At 41.2% G+C, this 18,412-nt stretch overlaps 1 protein-coding gene and 1 long non-coding RNA gene across 4 annotated transcripts in view; one reads left to right on the forward strand and one right to left on the reverse strand.

Annotated features, from left to right (window-relative positions):
* ACBD5 (acyl-CoA binding domain containing 5) overlaps positions 1-18,412 on the reverse strand; it is a gene marked incomplete at its 3' end in the record, with an annotated part of 32,139 nt that overhangs the window by 3,164 nt on the left and 10,563 nt on the right. For 2 of the 3 annotated variants that reach the window (XM_083704952.1, XM_083704954.1), the window contains 7 exons: positions 7,065-7,190; positions 3,967-4,179; positions 2,841-2,947; positions 1,928-2,180; positions 1,560-1,759; positions 841-891; positions 325-434 (listed from right to left, as the gene is read on the reverse strand). In XM_083704952.1, coding sequence (XP_083561078.1) covers positions 325-434; positions 841-891; positions 1,560-1,759; positions 1,928-2,180; positions 2,841-2,947; positions 3,967-4,179; positions 7,065-7,190 — 1,060 coding nt within the window. Of the gene's footprint in view, positions 1-320; positions 435-840; positions 892-1,559; positions 1,760-1,927; positions 2,181-2,840; positions 2,948-3,966; positions 4,180-7,064; positions 7,191-18,412 lie in introns of those variants that run through there. The other variant, XM_083704953.1, reaches the window with a different exon arrangement.
* LOC310828116 lies at positions 7,198-14,092 on the forward strand. Its single transcript, XR_014556689.1, has 2 exons — positions 7,198-8,748; positions 10,402-14,092. It is a non-coding gene; the product is annotated as an uncharacterized lncRNA (long non-coding RNA).

An 18,412-nucleotide genomic window follows, 5' to 3' on the forward strand; every position in this document is an offset into this window, starting at 1 on the left:
TCTTCAGAAAAAAGTTAAGACTCGATCACTGGACAACACTGACTACTCAACAAACTATGCAAGTGCAACACATGAGGCACCTTGGCATAAGATTCTGCTTTGACTGGTGTACTATTCCAGCAAAACACTATCTGTGTGAAAAGATATATCCCTAATATAAAATGGAATCTTTATGGTCCTTGTGAAAAAAATCCTTGTGTGCTGATAAGATTATACACAATCAAGAAAGGAAATTGAGAGGGAGAGGCCAAAGATCCAAAGGGCAGCATGGACTCGTGCATTAGCAGAGTAAATTAGCATATCTAACAGGACTGACAGTCTTACCTCCTTCTCCTTTGAAGATACACATGTACCAGCCACTGGGCAACAAATGGCCAGAAAACAGCAAAGACTAAAGTACCAGGAGAAATCTCAAACGGCCACCAGGAAGGTCTCTAAAATAACACATTAAAAATTAATTTGTCCAGTTAAATAAGATGTTGGTAAATGTCTGCATAGGCATAGAACTATCTAAGATTATATATTTGGAACCTGTATGTTCTGCCCCAACTGGGCACTGTGTCACTTGTATATTCCTCCCTAGTCGCTACATTTAGAATTGCTTTAAAATTTCCTCCTGTAGATCTGTCTTGCAAAAAATCTTCAAAATTAATTGGGTAATAAATAAAACAAATGCATCAAATTAACAGGAGACAAAAGGCAACAGCATTTAAAACATTGCTTTTTGGCCTCTCTTTAAGATTATTGTGTTATGAAAAGTTCCATTTTAATCTACATACAGTCAAAGGAAAGCCAACATAAAAATCAAAGCTGCTCTGTTGAAAGTAGGTAAGATCTTACCTTAGCAGGTGAGGGAGTCTGGTTATTTGAATGTATGGTTGCAGTTCCTGCCTGCAAATAAAACACAAATTTAACACAGTGACAAATTATATTTCAAATTTATACTCACAGCTTCACATTATATTCCTACTGTGGTTTCTGAAACATTGTAATGTAACATTGTTGCTCACATAATGAAATGGAACACTTCTGCTTGGAGTGATGATTTTGCCACCTCTTCCCTGCCATCCATCCTTTGCAATTAAGCCTGCTTACATACAGACTCCCCTACATTACACACATGCTTACATACCTTACTCCAATAATCAAGCTTTTTAAAATAAAGAGTAAGGATGATCTCCAACTAAGTCATGCTCCGAGTAGGAGCACTGAGGTAAAGTAGGACTAACACTGGACCTCACCCTAACTTTATAGAATACAAACACATCTTACCTGTCAAAACAAAAAAAATTCCTTCCAGTAGCAGCTTAAAGACCAACTAAGTCAGTTCTTGGTATGAGCTTTCGTGTGCATGCACACTTCTTCAGATACACTGAAACACCTTCTCACTATATAGAAGAGTCTGGAAACTTCTGTTTCAGTGTATCTGAAGAAGTGTGCATGCACACGAAAGCTCATACCAAGAACTGACTTAGTTGGTCTTTAAGGTGCTACTGGAAGGAATTTTTTTTGTTTTGACTATGGCAGACCAACACGGCTACCTATCTGTAACATCTTACCTGTGAAGTTGTCAGTGTTTCCAATGCATGCAATCTCTGAAGGACATTTTGCATGTCTTCTTGTAATCGTATAAGCACTACTGCAATTTGTTCATTGAGGCCACTTCTTGGTCCTCTATCTGACCCCCATCGTTCTCCATCTCCTCCACTACCCATTTGTCCACCTTGGGCGCCATCACCCAAAGGATGCATTCTATGACCTAAATTTAGGAGGGGAAAGAGAAAGCATTGAGAAATAAGGCATGATTTTTAATCCATATAAAAATCACTCTATGAAAACGTTTTTTTTGTAAATTACAAAAAAAGGGTATGGCACTAGACTTGCTTATTTACATAAGAACATAACAAAACAAATATTCCAACAGTACCTCTCGCTCTTCTGATTCCATAGAAATCCACCTTTTCACCACCTTTCTTTTCTTTGTGAGGACCTCCATCACTTGCCTTGCCATCCTCACCACCACACTTGACTTCACCTTTTCCTTCAATTGCAGCCACCATTATGCTGTCTGTCTTGTAGTTTCCAAGTTCAAGAAAACCAGAAGCACCCAGCAGACTGCTGTGGTCTACTTCTGAGAAATGTAATGGATGTTTTGAAAATCCTTTCGTTGACTCCAATATCTACAAGTTAAGAGAATTAGCTATTATATTTTCCATAAAGTATTTCCCATAAAGCTGGGATACCTAATATACCTAACATACCACCTATGTTAAAGTCTTTTGTGGACTATTGTTGTGGTCCAGGGGCACCTCTGCATTTTATATGCATGTTGTGAAAAATGTAGGTTTCTTTCTAAAGTAAATAGCAGCTTGAAAGGACCTCAGCAGGGTAAGAAAGAGTTAAACTCTCCTTTCTCATTTGCTGCAATCAGAGTAGTTATCAGCTCCCCTAGGAGCTGCTTTCTGAATATATATTTTAAAAGAGCATGCTAAAAGCAATAGACACATTTAAAACCACACCTAGGCTGACCATTATACAGACTGTGGAAGCGTTATATTAGATGTACATTCTATTATTTCTTCCAGATTCTAACCCTTCATCCGTTTAGCAGAATCTAAAGAACTGCTTAGGCTTACAGAAGGCAGTTATGTGAGACCCCTGGAATTTTGGGCTTTGAGCAGTTATCTTCATGCTATATCAGGAACTGATTTCATCAGTCTGCCTTGCAGCATGAGAGGATTGCTGTTCAAGCAAACAAGATTAAAGTTTTCATGTCTCTTTGGATTCTGGTCACTTTATGTTACCTTTTCACATGCAGTACAAAACCTGATAAACTGTACCTCTTCTTGTCCAAACTGCTCCATAGAATCACAGTATATTTCACTATCCGAATCGCTTGTCAAGTGCTGAATGCCAGAGACCTCTTCAGCGGTATCTTCATTTGCACCTGTGTGTACAGGAATATATGATCAAACACTTAATAAGTGCAAACAGGCAAATTTGGGCAAGAATGAAACAATGACAGTGCAAAAATCCACTTACAATCAATTTACAAATATTTCATCAGTCTAAACTTGTCTCTCTCAACCTTGGGTCCCCAGATTTTGGACTACAACTCCCATCATCCCTAGCTAGCAAGACCACTGGTCAGGGATGATGGGAATTGTAGTCCAACAACATCTGGTAACCCACAGTTAAGGACGACTGGTCTAAACAGTGAGCACATGATCACACTTCAAATATTAAAAAGCTTATTATGTAAGTTGTTTCCTTAAGATAAAGCAGGTGAAAGCTATTCACAATGGGGCATATCATTAGATGTGATTGTTGAGGTTAATTTATCCTAATTACTTTGAACCCCACCTCTCTCAATTATATTTTCCACATGGATGCCCTTTGTGTAAGCACTTTATTTGCATGAATCTCCCAACCACTTTGGGAGGAGGAGGAAGAAACTTGTCCGTCGGATGAGAAGAAGCCTCAGTGTCATTTACTGTACGTGGAGGAGTTTACATTGATTCTCCACCACACAAAGACACAGTAAGTATATGAACGGAGGGCACACTGCAGTCAAATACTACATTTTCTCAAATCTAATGCATACCTTTTTTGGCCAAAATTACATTGCGAAAATTAAGGTGCGCATTAGATTCAACGGCACATATACATTCGCCGGCAAATACTTTTTTTGTTTTGTTTCAAGGTTCTGAAAACAGAGGTGCGCATTAGATTTGATGGCGCATTAGACTCGAGTAAATATGGCATATAAAATTTAACAAGTTTACAGAATATAGTATCAAGCAGCCCAATGTTTAAATCTCCAATCATTTCCACTACAGCTTGGTAAAAGTGAGGGAATAATCTTTACAAACCAGACAGCAAATACCCAGGGTAGTCTTCACCACTGGAAAATTATGCTTGACAAACATATAGACTAATTTGGAAAAATGCACGTGAGGAAAGCACCTTGGTGAGAAGACCCAAAATTAGAAATTATAGGTAGTTCAAGACGTTTGTCTCTTTTCTTTACTTCTTCATCCACATTTATACCATTCAGAGCAGATTTAGTCTGTATGCCATTGTGAATGTCAGTATTTGGGACATCTTCACAGCAGCCATTGGCGACAACACAGTCCAGCTCCTGAGCAGGCGTCAAATCTGGTCCCAGACTCTCACTTTCTGTAAAACCAATGAATAAGGTGACCACATTTCAAATAGACTTATGCTATGAACTATACTAGTTTTTACAAATGTGCTTTTTTATTTGTTCATAGATTTAATGAACTCTACTCAGGAGGGACACGGGTGGTGCTGTGGGTTAAACCACAGAGAATAGGGCTTGCTGATTAGAAGGTCGGTGATTCGAATCCCTGCGGCGGGATGAGCTCTTGTTGCTCGGTCCCAGCTCCTGCCAACCTAACAGTTCGAAAGCACATCAAAGTGCAAGTAGATAAATAGGTACCACTCCGGCGGGAAGGTAAACGGCGATTCCATGCGCTGCTCTGGTTCGCCAGAAGCGTCTTAGTCATGCTGGCCACATGACCCCTGAAGCTGTACACCAGCTTCCTTGGCCAATAAAGCGAGATGAGCGCCACAACCCCAGAGTCGTCTACGACTGGACCTAATAGTCAGGGGTCCCTTTACCTTTACCTACTCAGGGTTTAGGTTTGATGAGGCCCTAAGCTAGTGAAGGTAATGGGGCCCTTTCTATGTCCAGTTGTCCTTTGTCAACAACAAATTGCCACTGTTTTTTGTGTTGAATATATGCTATATGGTAATTTATGGACCTAATAGGTATCTAAAGCCATTTGCACATGTTGCCATGCAATCAGTCCATGCAGAATGTAGGCATCCTATATATGGAAATGAGCGAACCAGTGATATTTTAGGGAGCATCATAGGAGCCTACACAACACAAAACACTGTTGCTGTGTGTAGGTTTTATTTTTTTATATTATATTTGGAAATATACATCCAGGCTTTTTCCCCTTTAATTTTTTGGGGGATCCCCACGAGAGTGGGGCCCTAAGCCAGTGTTTCCCAACCTTTTTTGGGCAAAGGCACACTTGTTTCATGAAAAAAATCTCGAGGCACACCACCATTAGAAAATGTTTAAAAAATTAACTCTGTGCCTATATTGACTATATATAAAGTAACTCTCTTTAATAGGAATCAAATAAACACAAAGAAAGTATTTTATAATTACTTTATTATGAAATAGTAAGTAAACAGAAATATGAAAAATTATAAAATACTTTATTCAGTGCGCAACCTGGGCCTGTTTGGCTGAACACAAAGCTGATATTCTGGCTGGAATCGAAGAAAGACACACACGTAGCTCTTTGTCAACAGCTCTCAGTCTCTCTCTGTATTTAGTTTTTATAGCAATCATGCTTGAAAAGCTCAACTCACAGAGATATGTAGTGGAAAATGGGAGCAATGTCAAAATAGCTTTGTTTGCCAGAAGGGGGAACTCCTTGGCAGTTTCCAACCAAAAACTGTCCAAAGGTAGATCAGCAAATCTTAGCTTGAAACCACGATTTTGTCTCAGTTCAGTTAGTTCCTCCTGCTCCTGTAAAGTCATGTCCTTTCCACCAACTGATGCTGAGCTATAAGGGTCCCTAACCCAGTCAAGGCATTCAGTGGAGACTGAAGAGAAATAAAATGACAACTTCCCCTCGAGAGTTTTTAAATGTTTACCTATTATCTCACACAGTGCAGCAGTGTGAACACCTTGCCATTGCTTGGTGAGTGTGAACATTTCAAGATTGCCACTTTCCACGTGGAAAGGGGAGCCCTGAATGGAACTTTGCGTTTTTGTCTCAACGCCGGTCTCGCGCTGCCGCTTCCCGCGCTCTCAAGGACCCGGGAGGAGGAAGGCGTGAAGGGAATCCCGAAGGCGCGAAAACCTCACGCATGCGCAGGCCTTCCGCCAGCGACAGCCCAGTAGGCCGGCCGAAACGAGCGGCGATGGGATGTGGGAGGGAGCTCGCTCGCCGCCCCGTGTGTGCTCGCCGCCGCCGCCTCGCTTCTCGCCGCCCGACTCGCCCGCCTCCCTCCCACGGCACACCAGGCAACGTCTCGCGGCACACTAGTGTGCCGCGGAACACCGGTTGGGAAACACTGCCCTAAGCTATAGCTTTTGTTTAGCTTATGCATAAATCCAGCACTGACTCTACTCATCTCTGACAGTCTCTGTCCATGAAGTGGGCAGCATTACTCCACTACTATGGAAGCCTCCATTCTGCCAACTAAATGTGTGGAAGCCCCACTGCCAGGATCCCAACTGGTGAAAGCCTACGGAAGGCCCTGAAACAGCGAGGGGCTGAGCTAGCACAGGATCTTCTGGGTACCAAGCTAGCCCCACTGCAAGGACATGTCAGCACTGGGCCCAATGTGGGCAATGCTGCTGTAACGACTTCAAGTGGTCCCCTTCCTCTTCTGCACCAGGCTGTGTGAGTGGCAGAGCTACGGATGTGGCTCTGGGCCTGATAGCCAGTTAAGCCCCGACCAAGGTTTGGATTGCAGCGTTAAGTTACTTGTACTACACAATTCATTAAGGAATGTTTCCATTGGTTACAAAATAATAAAGAAAAGGAAGAAAAGCTGAACCACCCATAGTCCAACTACCTGCATGTTGCTTTTGACTTTTTTTGTGTCTTACTTTGTATTTAAATTGTGGGCACCTATTCCATCTCTGCAGTTACATGTCCTGCATTCACTCATCACTCCTATTACCAATCTATTAAATATCTTTTCATTTAAAAAAAAGCACAATTGTACACAAAACCATACATCCCAACAACACATGTTGTTCCATCATGTTCAGAATTTGCTCCTAGGTAAGTGGGGGCAGGATTACATCTTGATAATCAGATTCCCAAGCCTCTTCTGAAATCTGAAATTTCCAAACAGGGCTCACTCTTACAAAATAATGTAGGGCAGGGAGACACGGGACCATTGCTTTTTTGTGTTCCACAGCAGCCACAGTCTGATTGAGCAAGACTGAAAAGAAGCACAAACAGCTGTGAAAAGGAGGGTGCGGTTCAGAAATAAAGCTGTACCTTTCTCAACCTGCTTTAGCTCTGTTATTTCTTCCTGATGGGGTTCCTCCTCCGACTCTGCTCCGCTGTCGCTGCTTTCAGATTTGCCATTCACAGCTGGCATAGACGTTATGGAATATCCAAGGTCTAAAAGCAAGTTCAGAAAATGAATATATATTATAGAAGATTTAAAATAATTGTGTAGTTATTAAATATTTGGTTTTTAAAAAAATAAATCAATTCAAGGCAATTTCTACCTCTTGTCCTTAAATATAATTCTCATATATTATATATATTTTCCCCAAACCTTCCCTCCTTTGGCTCACAGCATCTGTAGTGGTAAGTGAAAATTCCTTATCATAGCTTGAAACCAGACTTGGATTTTTTAGGGTTTTCAAGGGCAGGGAATGTGACCTTGCCAATGTTGCTGGACTTGAGGTCTCATAATGCCTGGCCATGAACTTTGTTGTCTAGGGCTGATGAGAGTTGGGAGTCCAGCAACAAATGGAAGGCCACAGGCTCTCTACTCTCGGGCAAAACACACCATTAACTATTTGCTGTTGGTTCAGAATCCATTGCTTAGGCAAGAAACCGTAGGTACGCCAATATTATTCAGAAGCCAAACTTCTCCATGGCTTAGAAAGCTTCTTTTAGCAATGGCATACGTCATTATAAAAGTATTTAATGCAAAGTGTTGTGTGAGAAGAGCAGATATAGATATGCTTCAGCTTTTATATCAACTACATTTATGTCAGTAAAGAACTTATAGTTTTGTATTATTATTACATGGCTACAGATACAGGAATGCGAGATAGGCCGTCACTATCAAAGCCAACAATTTTAAATGTCAAGCAAGCCTTCAGTATTCAGTCATATATTCTCTATTTTGAAACCAGAAGAAAATTCAATGTCTTCCTGAAACACTATTACCATATTGGCCCAAATAGAAGCCGCACCTTTTAAATTCAAGGGGTTGAAAGAAAAAAAGACAATACCCGAATATAAGCTGCTCTCTTAAAATTCCGCAGGCACTCACACCAGTTCCTTTTTACCGTATGTCTGCTTCAGCAGCAAAATCGTAAAAGCCAATTTTTCTAAGGTCGCAAATTTAAGCCATACTTTAACTTTTCACGGCTGGAATTTGGAAAAAAGTGATGCTTATATTCAGGCCAATACGGTATTTGTACCAACATATTATATATATAATAATCAGTCTGTGAGGGTATTAAAATTGGTCACTTCTTGACTCCAGGGATGAATTATTTAGTTCTGGCCTTAAATAACAGAAGTGTGTATGCACCTATGCCACTTCAATTCAATAAGATTCTTTTTTATTACTAATTTCAGTCTGATTTGGGGAGGTCTACCAACGGAGCAACAGTGAAACAACAGAGGCAAGAAGAGTGTGATCAGTATTAGCATAACTTTTACTTGTGGTACCAAAAACTTTAGCATGTTTAATCTTTAGATTCAAGTTGCTTGTTGTGCAAATCAATAGCTGGGACTTGTTAAACATGTTTTGCTGCTTCCCCTTGTCTGCAAGGGACTTTGCTACTCAGATCTATATGATTAAATTAAAGGGTGACGAGGCAGATTAGTTTCCATACTTTTGTTCCAGGAACTGTGACCAGGGTGGATCGTTTTCGCAACAGAGAAGACTAACGTTTCAGACAAGGAAATTTGTTTGATAAACAAAGCAGTCCCCGTGCAATACAGTAGCTCCCCAAATAGATATGATTCCCAAATAATAACCATTTTGATGATGTTTAAGGAAAACGGCTAAAGTATTTTTATTTGCTGAATCACTCATAAATATGGCATGCAGAACTTTAGTAAGGATATATGATCAACATGGCTTCCCTATGAAGCATCAACACATTCCCTACCTAGCCACATATGGACTGAAGAGGAAGACAATAGGATTATGTTCAATTCAATGGATCACAGAATCAAAGACTCGTAGTGTTGGAAGGGACCACGAGGGTCATCTAGTCCAGTGTTTCCCAACCTTTTTTGGGCAAAGGCACACTTGTTTCATGAAAAAAATCTCGAGGCACACCACCATTAGAAAATGTTTAAAAAATTAACTCTGTGCCTATATTGACTATATGCCGCTTGGGGCGGTAGCCTGTTGCCCGAAGCACAGGGAGCCCTACGGAGGGCTCCCCGTGCTTCCGGCGAGTGTCTGCAACCCTGCGCGCCCGGCAGGAGCTCCTGCCAGGCACGCAAGGCTTGGGGCGGCAGCTTGTTGCCCGAAGCACGGGGAGCCCTACGGAGGGCTCCCCGTGCTTCGGGCGAGTGTCTGCAACCCTGCGCGCCCGGCAGGAGCTCCTGCCAGGCGGCAAGGCTTGGGGCGGCAGCCTGTTGCCCGAAGCACAGGGAGCCCTACGGAGGGCTCCCCGTGCTTCGGGCGAGTGTCTGCAAGCCTTGCGCGCCCGGCAGGAGCTCCCGTCGGGCGCACGAGGCTTGGGGCGGCAGCCTGTTGCTATAAGCACATGGAGCCCGCCTCCCTCCCACGGCACACCAGGCAAAGTCTCGCGGCACACTAGTGTGCCGCGGAACACCGGTCGGGAAACACTGATCTAGTCCAACCTGCTACAATGCAGGAATCTTTCACCCAATGTGGGGCTCAAACCCACAACCCTGAGAGTCTCATGCTCTACCAACTGAACTATCTCTCACGGATGCAAGAACGCTGCTATAAAGTCCAATCAGAACCCTTCTTTGAGAAAGGCTCAAACCTCCATAGGTTGCAGAAGAGCCATTCTTTGACTTGAAGCAAAGTCATGGAATACAGTTAAACAAAAACCCACCTGTACCAGTTTTGACTCTCTCCCCATCCTCCCTTCACTATCCTTGACCTCTGATATCCCTTCTTACTACTTTACTACTTCTCTCATATAACCCTCTCTTATAAGTTTTGGGAACAAAAGCATGATGTGCAATCATATTACCACCCATTTAGGTGAAGTTGACAAGTGGTGTTGATTAAATAATAGTTCCCTAATTAAATCATATGTGCCTTGGCATGCAGATGCCGCCCCCACTTGTGGTTATGTTCCAGGCCGCCACGTGCATAAGTAAAAATTGAGTAGTCAGGAGCACCCTCTCCACTGCTCTTTCGCTCCAACCTAGACCAAAAATACTGTATCCAAAAATATCCACAACTGGAATTAAAGCTCTGGGGTTGGCAGGCAGCTGGAGGATGCTACCACGTGCATCGCCCTGCTGTGTCTCCAGACTCTTTGGGGCTTCCTCTGCCTTCTTCAGACTTTGGGGAGGGTCTGGCTGGATGCAGAGGAGGCACCAGTTGGGGAACTCTGAATGGAGCCCTCAGGAGAAGGCAGCTCAGAGCCAGGGGATTTGGTGGTGAGAACGATGAGTGGTCAGAGGGAGAAGAGGGAGCAGACTGGGAGGAGGAAGTGTTGGAACCTGAAGAAGTAACAGGGTTTAGTGAGCAGGAAGAGGCTGTGGCAGAGAGCAGCCCAGACATAGAAGCAGAAGCAGAGCAGGATCTAGAGACTGAGTGGAAGTAGGCTTCCAAAGAAGCCAGGGAAGCTTCCTGTGATCTCCCAGAACACACAGAAAACTGAAGAGAGCAGAGCCGAGACAAAACAAATGAGCCTTAGGCTGCTGGGGAAGGAACCAGGGGAGGAGCCTTAGAGGGCGGTGGGAGGGCAGGGACCTTCAGTCCTTGCAACTGCCTCATTGGGGCGAGTCCTGCTGGGAAGAGTTTCTGTGATCACTAGGTTTGTGCAGTTTTGGATTCTTTAAATAAAGAGTTAATTTTACTTACATCAGTGTTTTTCATTGCTGACCTACTCCTGACACCAGCTCTCTCCCACCATTTCCATGTTTTAATTGATTTATTTATATCCTGGCCCCACACGTATATGCGGTAGCACGCAAGTAAATTGTGTGTAGTAATGCAAGATATTTAGCCTCTCCAATGCATTGGAAGAAGAGTACCTAATCTATTTCTGTTGCCCAATATTTTGATTTCTGGGTTTAATTTCAGCTTCAAAGCAGGTTATAGCAGTCTTTGCACAGATCCACACCATACAAAGAATCATGGGAACTGTAGTTTATTAAGAATGCTGGGAATTATGTGATGGGGAAACTACAGCTCCCAGTATTCAAAGGGGGAAGTAATGGGCTTTGAATATGGGTTGGATGTGCTTTAAATGTATGGAGGATCTTATTCATTTCATAAAATATGTTATCTCACAGTTTAGTAATCTGCTTTGGGTTTTTAAAAAAGTATTTCTAAACCACTTAATATTTGCTTTATAAGGTTCTAATAATCTTTGTAATTTTTTCTGGTCTACATAAAGTTTAGAACAGCAGTAGACTTCAACTTTTTTCAGACCTGCTGTCCACTTTTCACATAAATATGCATTATTGGCCCCAGCTTCTAATTTTACCATTTTTGTGTCTGGTGGTAGTGCTGCTGGTGTCACTCCCCCACCCCAGACGACCCCCACCCCCAGGCTGTGACTCAGTTCAGTTCAACCTGCTAGTTGAAAACCAATAGCATAGAATATTTGCTAGTGAGTGCAAGAATAGAAATGGCTCTGGGAAACCATAAAACTCTTTCCAGTAACCAGTTTTGCATTGGTGTTTTCATATAGTTCTTCCACAAATTCATAGTTGCCAGAAGGAGTCTTTCCTATTTCTAAATAGTTTTGTGTTGACAGAAACAACTTTGCACATGTGATTGTGTTTAACACGGAACAGGCATTTATTTATTATTTACTATTAAATAAGTAATCTGTATTGAAGTTGCTGATTATACAACAAGTGAAAGCAGAACTAGATTAACAAAAGGAGTTTGCAGGACCACAAACCAGTTTCTACATTATAGAAAAATGGGGAAAACATGTCGTCAAACTATTCAGGCAGTATTTTTCATAGGCAGGACCCAAGAAGGGAAAAAGGGGAGTCTTCAAGTAGTGATCAGTGAGTAGAGCTGGAAGGATCTGTCTATTTTCATTCTCCCAGTTTCTCACTTCCCCCCAGTCTTAAACTCATTCTCCACATTTTGCAGCAATTTGCAATTTTAAAAAAATCTCGTGAAAATTCATCACCATTTTAGTGCTAATTTCTCTTAATAAAAACATGTTATATGTAGTTTTGTCTAATGTACACACTTTGGCAAGCAATTTCCCCTAATACAGTGCATTTATGTTGGTTGTTTTCACCACTGTATTCATTTTTATACATAATTTTCCCTGGTAAAAGCATTTTATATACATCAGTTGGCTGGAGGACTGCATCACAACATTCAGATAAGTGCACATTTCAAAGGATAGCTGTGTTTCAGTTTGATTATTATTCTGGACAGTATAAATTTGATAGATTCAGCTTTAAATGCATGTGTTTGTGGGATGGTGGTTATTGGTTTGCTTTTGTTTGTTCTTTATTATGCATTTTGCAATTTTATGTTGTGAACTGCCCTGTGATCTTCGGATGAAAGGCGGTATACAAATTTAATAAATAATACACAACAATAATACAGAATTTAATTTCTCCTCTGTCCCTCCAAGTGAGATAAACCAAGCTAAACAAAGACAACAGACAGTGCAGTATTTTGAGCACACAAGCCTAGAAATTAAACTAATAAGTTTCAAAGCTAACATGGGATACATTTTCAAACAAGATGTTATAAGTTTTCTGCAGCTTCAGAACTTCACTGAACTATTGTAGAATAGCAAACATTCCTCTGCTAGAAAATCTCTTCTTGCAATGCAAGGACTCTCCGTGGAGGAAATGAGCTTTTCGGGAACTTCAATACAAAACATGTGGAAAACCTATTTATTAGAATTGGGTAAGAAATGTTCATAAAGAAACAGACACATATTTACTAACTATCGGCAAACCAAATTGAGGTTTTTTTTTAATTTAAGTTTTTTATAGCAATAATACAAAAAAGAAGAACAGGATTACAACTTCCCTTGTCGCGACACTCCCCCTGCCCTGCCAAACCATTCCCAATACAACTACATTCTTGGTCCATGCAACATGCAAACACAATATCAGAACAGAATGTCAATAAAAAAAGAACAAAAACAGAAATAAGTCCAGTTATGTTGGTGCTAGAAACTGGGACAAATTCCCAGCAAATGAGGTGCTACCACAATAAGGGGATTTGGAGCATTAAAACACACAGTACAACTATTTGGGAAGTTGCAGCATGTGATGAGTATTTCTTCATATTTTTTAAATACAACCTTCATACTAAACTTCCACATATAACATTTGGAAGCTGCAAAAGTAAGTATAGGTCAAGTAAGAAGCTATACTGAAGGCTGTTACTTTAAGACACAGTTTCTGGATGAATACACAGATCTTACGCAAATAATGGTCAGAACAAAAAATGCTACTTGGGCTTCTGCAAGAGACAGTTGGCTTTTTTCTTCGCATTTCATTTCAATTACATGCTTTGCCATCTGGCATGGCCAGGGGTTGGGGTTGCTGCTAATCAAGAAAAACAACTCCAAAGTCTTTGGGCTCATGGAACTATGGTATTCTGGATTTATTTAGCTTATTTTTGCCAGTTATATGCTGCCTAATTAATCAAGTTCTCACAATAAATAAAATATAAATACAATCCAAATGAAAAATCAATCAATACAAAAAAAAAAACCTGTACCAGCACGAAGATTGTCATAAATTCAACATATAACTATCATCATCATAAAAAAGCAGCACTGAAACCAGTGAAGGGGGAAACAAAATAGCCCCAATGAATGGTATAGCTTAATTCATTTATTTAAAAAAATCATAAGAATGCTTTTAAAGAAAGGCTTGGAAAAAGTCACTTGCTTATACTCTGACACCTAGTTGGCCTCTTTATTTATACTTGGTCTCTCTCTTTATAAAATTAGCACACAGCCCTATGAGCACACAAGTCCATGTTGATATTTCCCTTCATTCTCTTCAGTGCAGCTGAAATTGAAGGCACATAAAATACCACCACGAAGATGTTTCTGAAAGCCTGGCTCCATTTTGAGCAGCAACACAATTTTTAAAAAAGCAGTGCAGTTTAGCTTCCCCAGAAAGAATAAGGCCCTTGAACCCTTCAATGCCCCAAGCGCTTCAAGCAAAGAGTTGCCCAATTCCCTTCTGCAGAACCCAGATAATGCAAACACAGTGCTCCACATGCCTCTTCCAAGCCTACCCTAAGTTCATGCAGGCCGGCCAGGCCTCTTGCGCTGGATGTAGAAGCCACATTCTTCTTTCGAGTCTAGTGTTTTTTACGAACCTGAAAATAATATTTTGGTCAGCTACTGATTAAGAGTGAGTTCGTCCCTTGCAGAACAGATTGCGCTCCTTTGCTTTGAAAACAGAAGTGCATCAGACCAAGCCTTCAAAACAAACTCTTCACAACATTAGCAACAAGAAAGTAGTTTCCTAAGCTTCTCTTGTCCCCTCGCACATGTTACACAGATGGCAATCCAAGGATGTAAACTGTGAGCAGTATTTCATTCCTCTGTGGCATGTCAGCACACTGAAATAACTGGCTTTAGTTAAGAGGCTTTTAAAAAATTACTTAACATGGTAAATAATGCTTTCTGTTGCATTAAGTTCTGGCTGTAATTATCAACAAGCCTCTAAACTTCCACATACTTTTCTGCACCCCACCTCAAATGTTTCCCTTAGGAGCATTATTTTTTATCTAAAAGTTTAGCTTTGTAAATTTATTTTGCACTGGAATTAGAAGACTTTTGTGCCTCTCAAAAGCATACTGATTCTCATGAGCAAAACCTGACCCAATTAAATACATCACTGTCCCTATGCCGAGCATAAATGAGGCTGTGCACATGTTGTTTGTTTTTTTAATTCTTCTTGGAAATACTTATATCTTCCCCCAAGGTCACAGCTCCATCACAGAGAGCTGAACATTCAATTTGCAACTAGGGTCTTCACTGCTAATAGGATAAGCTGTGTATGTGAAGGTGTAACTCTCAAATGCACCTACTGGATAGCACCACAGATGATAATGGAGATCTCCACTCTGCCATGACCATACAATTACTGGTTGGAGCTTTTGTTGCTTTTTTGGCCATCTTGTTTTCAGTTTTGTTTCCAGGGTGAGCAGGACTGCCTGGGCAACAATGTGGAGATTAGGGCCAAACTAGCCTGGGAAAATCTGATTTAAACAGCAAGTAGCCAACAGGCTATGAATGGGACGTGGGTCTAAACCACAGAGCCTAGGGCTTGCCAATCAGAATGTCGCGGTTCGAATCCCCGCAATGGATTGAGCTCCTGTTGCTCAGTTCCAGGTCCTGCCAACCTAGCAGTTCGAAAGCACGCCCAAAAAGTGCAAGTAGGTAAATAGGTATCACTCTGGCAGGAAGGTAAACGGTGTTTCCGTGTCTTGCTCTAGTTTCTCCAAAAGCAGCTTAGTCATGCTGGCCACATGATCCGGAAAAACTATCTGCAGACAAATACCGGCTCCCTCGGCCAGTAAAGCGAGGTGAGCGCCGCAACCCGAGAGTCGTTCGCGACTGGACTTAACTGTCAGGGGCCCTTTACCTTTAGCAAGTATGCATGTCCCTTTGCATGTCCAGTGCTTATCGTTCCCACACTTTAATTTCAGCTCAACATTTATCTCAAATTAGAGCAAGGCTGATAGAAAACAGCCTTCGGGATATATTCTGCAAGGAGGCAGCCGTGGGTAGGTGTGGATTTAGCATGTCCCACATGTGTACCACCTTTTGCTTTTTAAAATCAGGACCACCACATAACTTTGCACATCAGTGGAACAAGGAAACATTTAAAAGAGATGCACCTGCAGACTACAGCCCTTACAAGCACTTTAAAAAATGCCCAATGCAAAGAGAGCTAACTCTTTCTCTAACAGCAAAGGGTCTCCATGAAAGAACTCTCCCCACACTTTCCTAGACAGAGACTAATCTCATATGTTCCCTTTTTTAGTTTTCTGTTCTGGTATCTAGGTTTTGTACATTTAGCATAATAAGAACCAAAAGAAGAGTCTATAAATTATCTGTATAAATTGTTTATAACAGTCAGAAATCAACCTGGCACAGTAATGTTTGGTTTCAATTTAGAACCTTTATAGCAGGTGCCTTAAAATAATAAATGAGACAGAGATTACCTAGAAAGCTATGAGGCTGTTCGGCACTTTGGTAAGGAAAACGTAACAAAACTGACTTATTCAGAACAAGAAGACGACTAACAATGCAATGCTATATATGTCTACTCAGAAGTAAGTCCAATATTAGTGGGACCCAAGGCTATAATCCTATACCCACTTACTCAGAAGTAAGTCCTTTTGAACTCAATGGGAATTATTTATGCGTAGGCATATATAGTATAGTATTGTATGTAATCTCAGTTATTAATACACCACAACAGTTATAGCAGCCTCTGTTATCCTTCTCCCAGTGACCTAAATGCTTTACATAGAGGTTCCACTGTTTGATACTGAATTTTCCTGTATGAATTTAGTATATGCATATTAAATCTACAATAAGAAAAACCATAACTGGGAAATGATTCAAGCACATTTTGTAAGCAAAATATTCAAGTGGTATAGCAGTTCTGAGGTAAACAGCAGAACACCCATTGGAATGGAGAAATGGACTACATAATAAAATGTCATACCAGGCTTGGCTATCAATTGAGGCCATCACATGTTCCAAAACCACAGGATGTTAGCATTCACAAAGAACCAAGTACATGTGCTCTGAATTTTGCTGCTGGCTTGTTGCAACAGAGACACATATATTTTGTCGATTGCAAGAAAATAATCAGTTATTGGTAAAGATTTTTAACATCTGTTATTGCACATTTACATGAAAATGGAATGGAAATAGTGGCGAACCTATTTATGCCTAACTCACTGCAATGTTGCTAACGCCGGTGAATATTTGCATGCTATATAATTATTATTTTTCCTCTTAAGAGTAGTACTTTGACTGGAATAAGTCTTTTAAATGTGCCGGTAGCGTTTGGCATTCTGTGACAAGAAATGTACCTAATTTTAGAAAACCTACTAGATATATATAGACATATAAATATATACACACACAAATACATACACAGAGACAATATTTTAAACCAATTGATGTTATTTGCATAATAATGTAGTTCTGGCTGTAGACTGCATCAGTTGTACCTTAAGTGCAGAGCCCATCATGCCAGAGGTGCTCAGTACTGACCACTTAACCAGTAAGGGCTACTTGACATGCCAGTACTTTGAATACGCTAAATAGATAAACACATGTATTTTACTACATGTACATGCAGTGGGGAGCCAGAATCAATAGAAGAGATGTTCAGACATCATACTAAACCAAGGAAGGGGAACCTAAAGTCCTCCAGATATTATTGGACTGGTGTTTGAGCTTTCTTTTTTCTCTTCTTCTCTGCCCACCCCTTCTTCCTCATACACTCATCTCTTTTCGATTGTAAATCTGAGAATAGGGATTACTTTACTGCTGATTTCTGTGAACTACTCTGGGATCCTTTTTTGGCTAAAGAATATAAGTCAGGAATAGTCCAGTGGGCCAGATCTTTATCTCCTCACCCACTAGAGAGCCATTTTCACAGGTGAGTGAGAGCACCCATCTGTCAATCATCAAACATTATAATGGCATCAAGTGATAGACGCCTGTTAAAATTAAAAGGTTACTGTAGTGCAGACTTTGAAGATGTGCTCTTTCACCAATGATCAGCTAACAGTTGGCTAGATGGAGACCCTTTGATGTCTCTGCAGAGAGCGAAATGCTCCTAAGACTGGAGCATCTTCCCCTCTGCCAAGAATGCAGTTTCTATCCAAAGGGCTGGAGGAAGTGCTTTGGGGAAAAAATGCTCCCTTGTCGGGAGGGAAATGCAAAAAGAACTTGCAGGTTCCTAAGCAGGTCGAGCACAGAGCTTGGCTGAGCACAGAGTTTGCAAAGCGCTTTGTGAAGCAGCTCCCAAACATCTGACAATCTGCTGGTTGTTGGGTCCTTGGGAAAATCTACTATGCAAAGGCTTCTGCAGGCACTGCCCTTTTGACCAAGCCCCACCTTTACCTGCCCCACATCTGGTAAGGTGTGGGTCAGGTAGGCATGGCTTTGCTGAAATAGCATTGGGAGCCAAATGGGAAGGCCTGGCAGTCCACATTAGGTATATGGGCTGAAGGTTCTATATTACTGTTATGTATGTTTTAGACAAACAAGCAAAATAACAACTCTACCCCATTGCCACTGGCCAAGCTGGCTGGGATTTATGGAATTTTGAATCCAACAACAAGCCTTAGGTTTCTCACACCCTACACTAAACACTGATGTGAATGAGCCCCAGAACCATGGAATTGTGCATTCCACCAGCTCAGAAGCTTTTGCTTCCAGTTTGCG

Source organism: Podarcis gaigeae, assembly GCF_964106915.1.
Source record: "Podarcis gaigeae genome assembly, chromosome: 12".
In the NCBI taxonomy this organism is placed as follows: Eukaryota; Metazoa; Chordata; class Lepidosauria; order Squamata; family Lacertidae; genus Podarcis; species Podarcis gaigeae.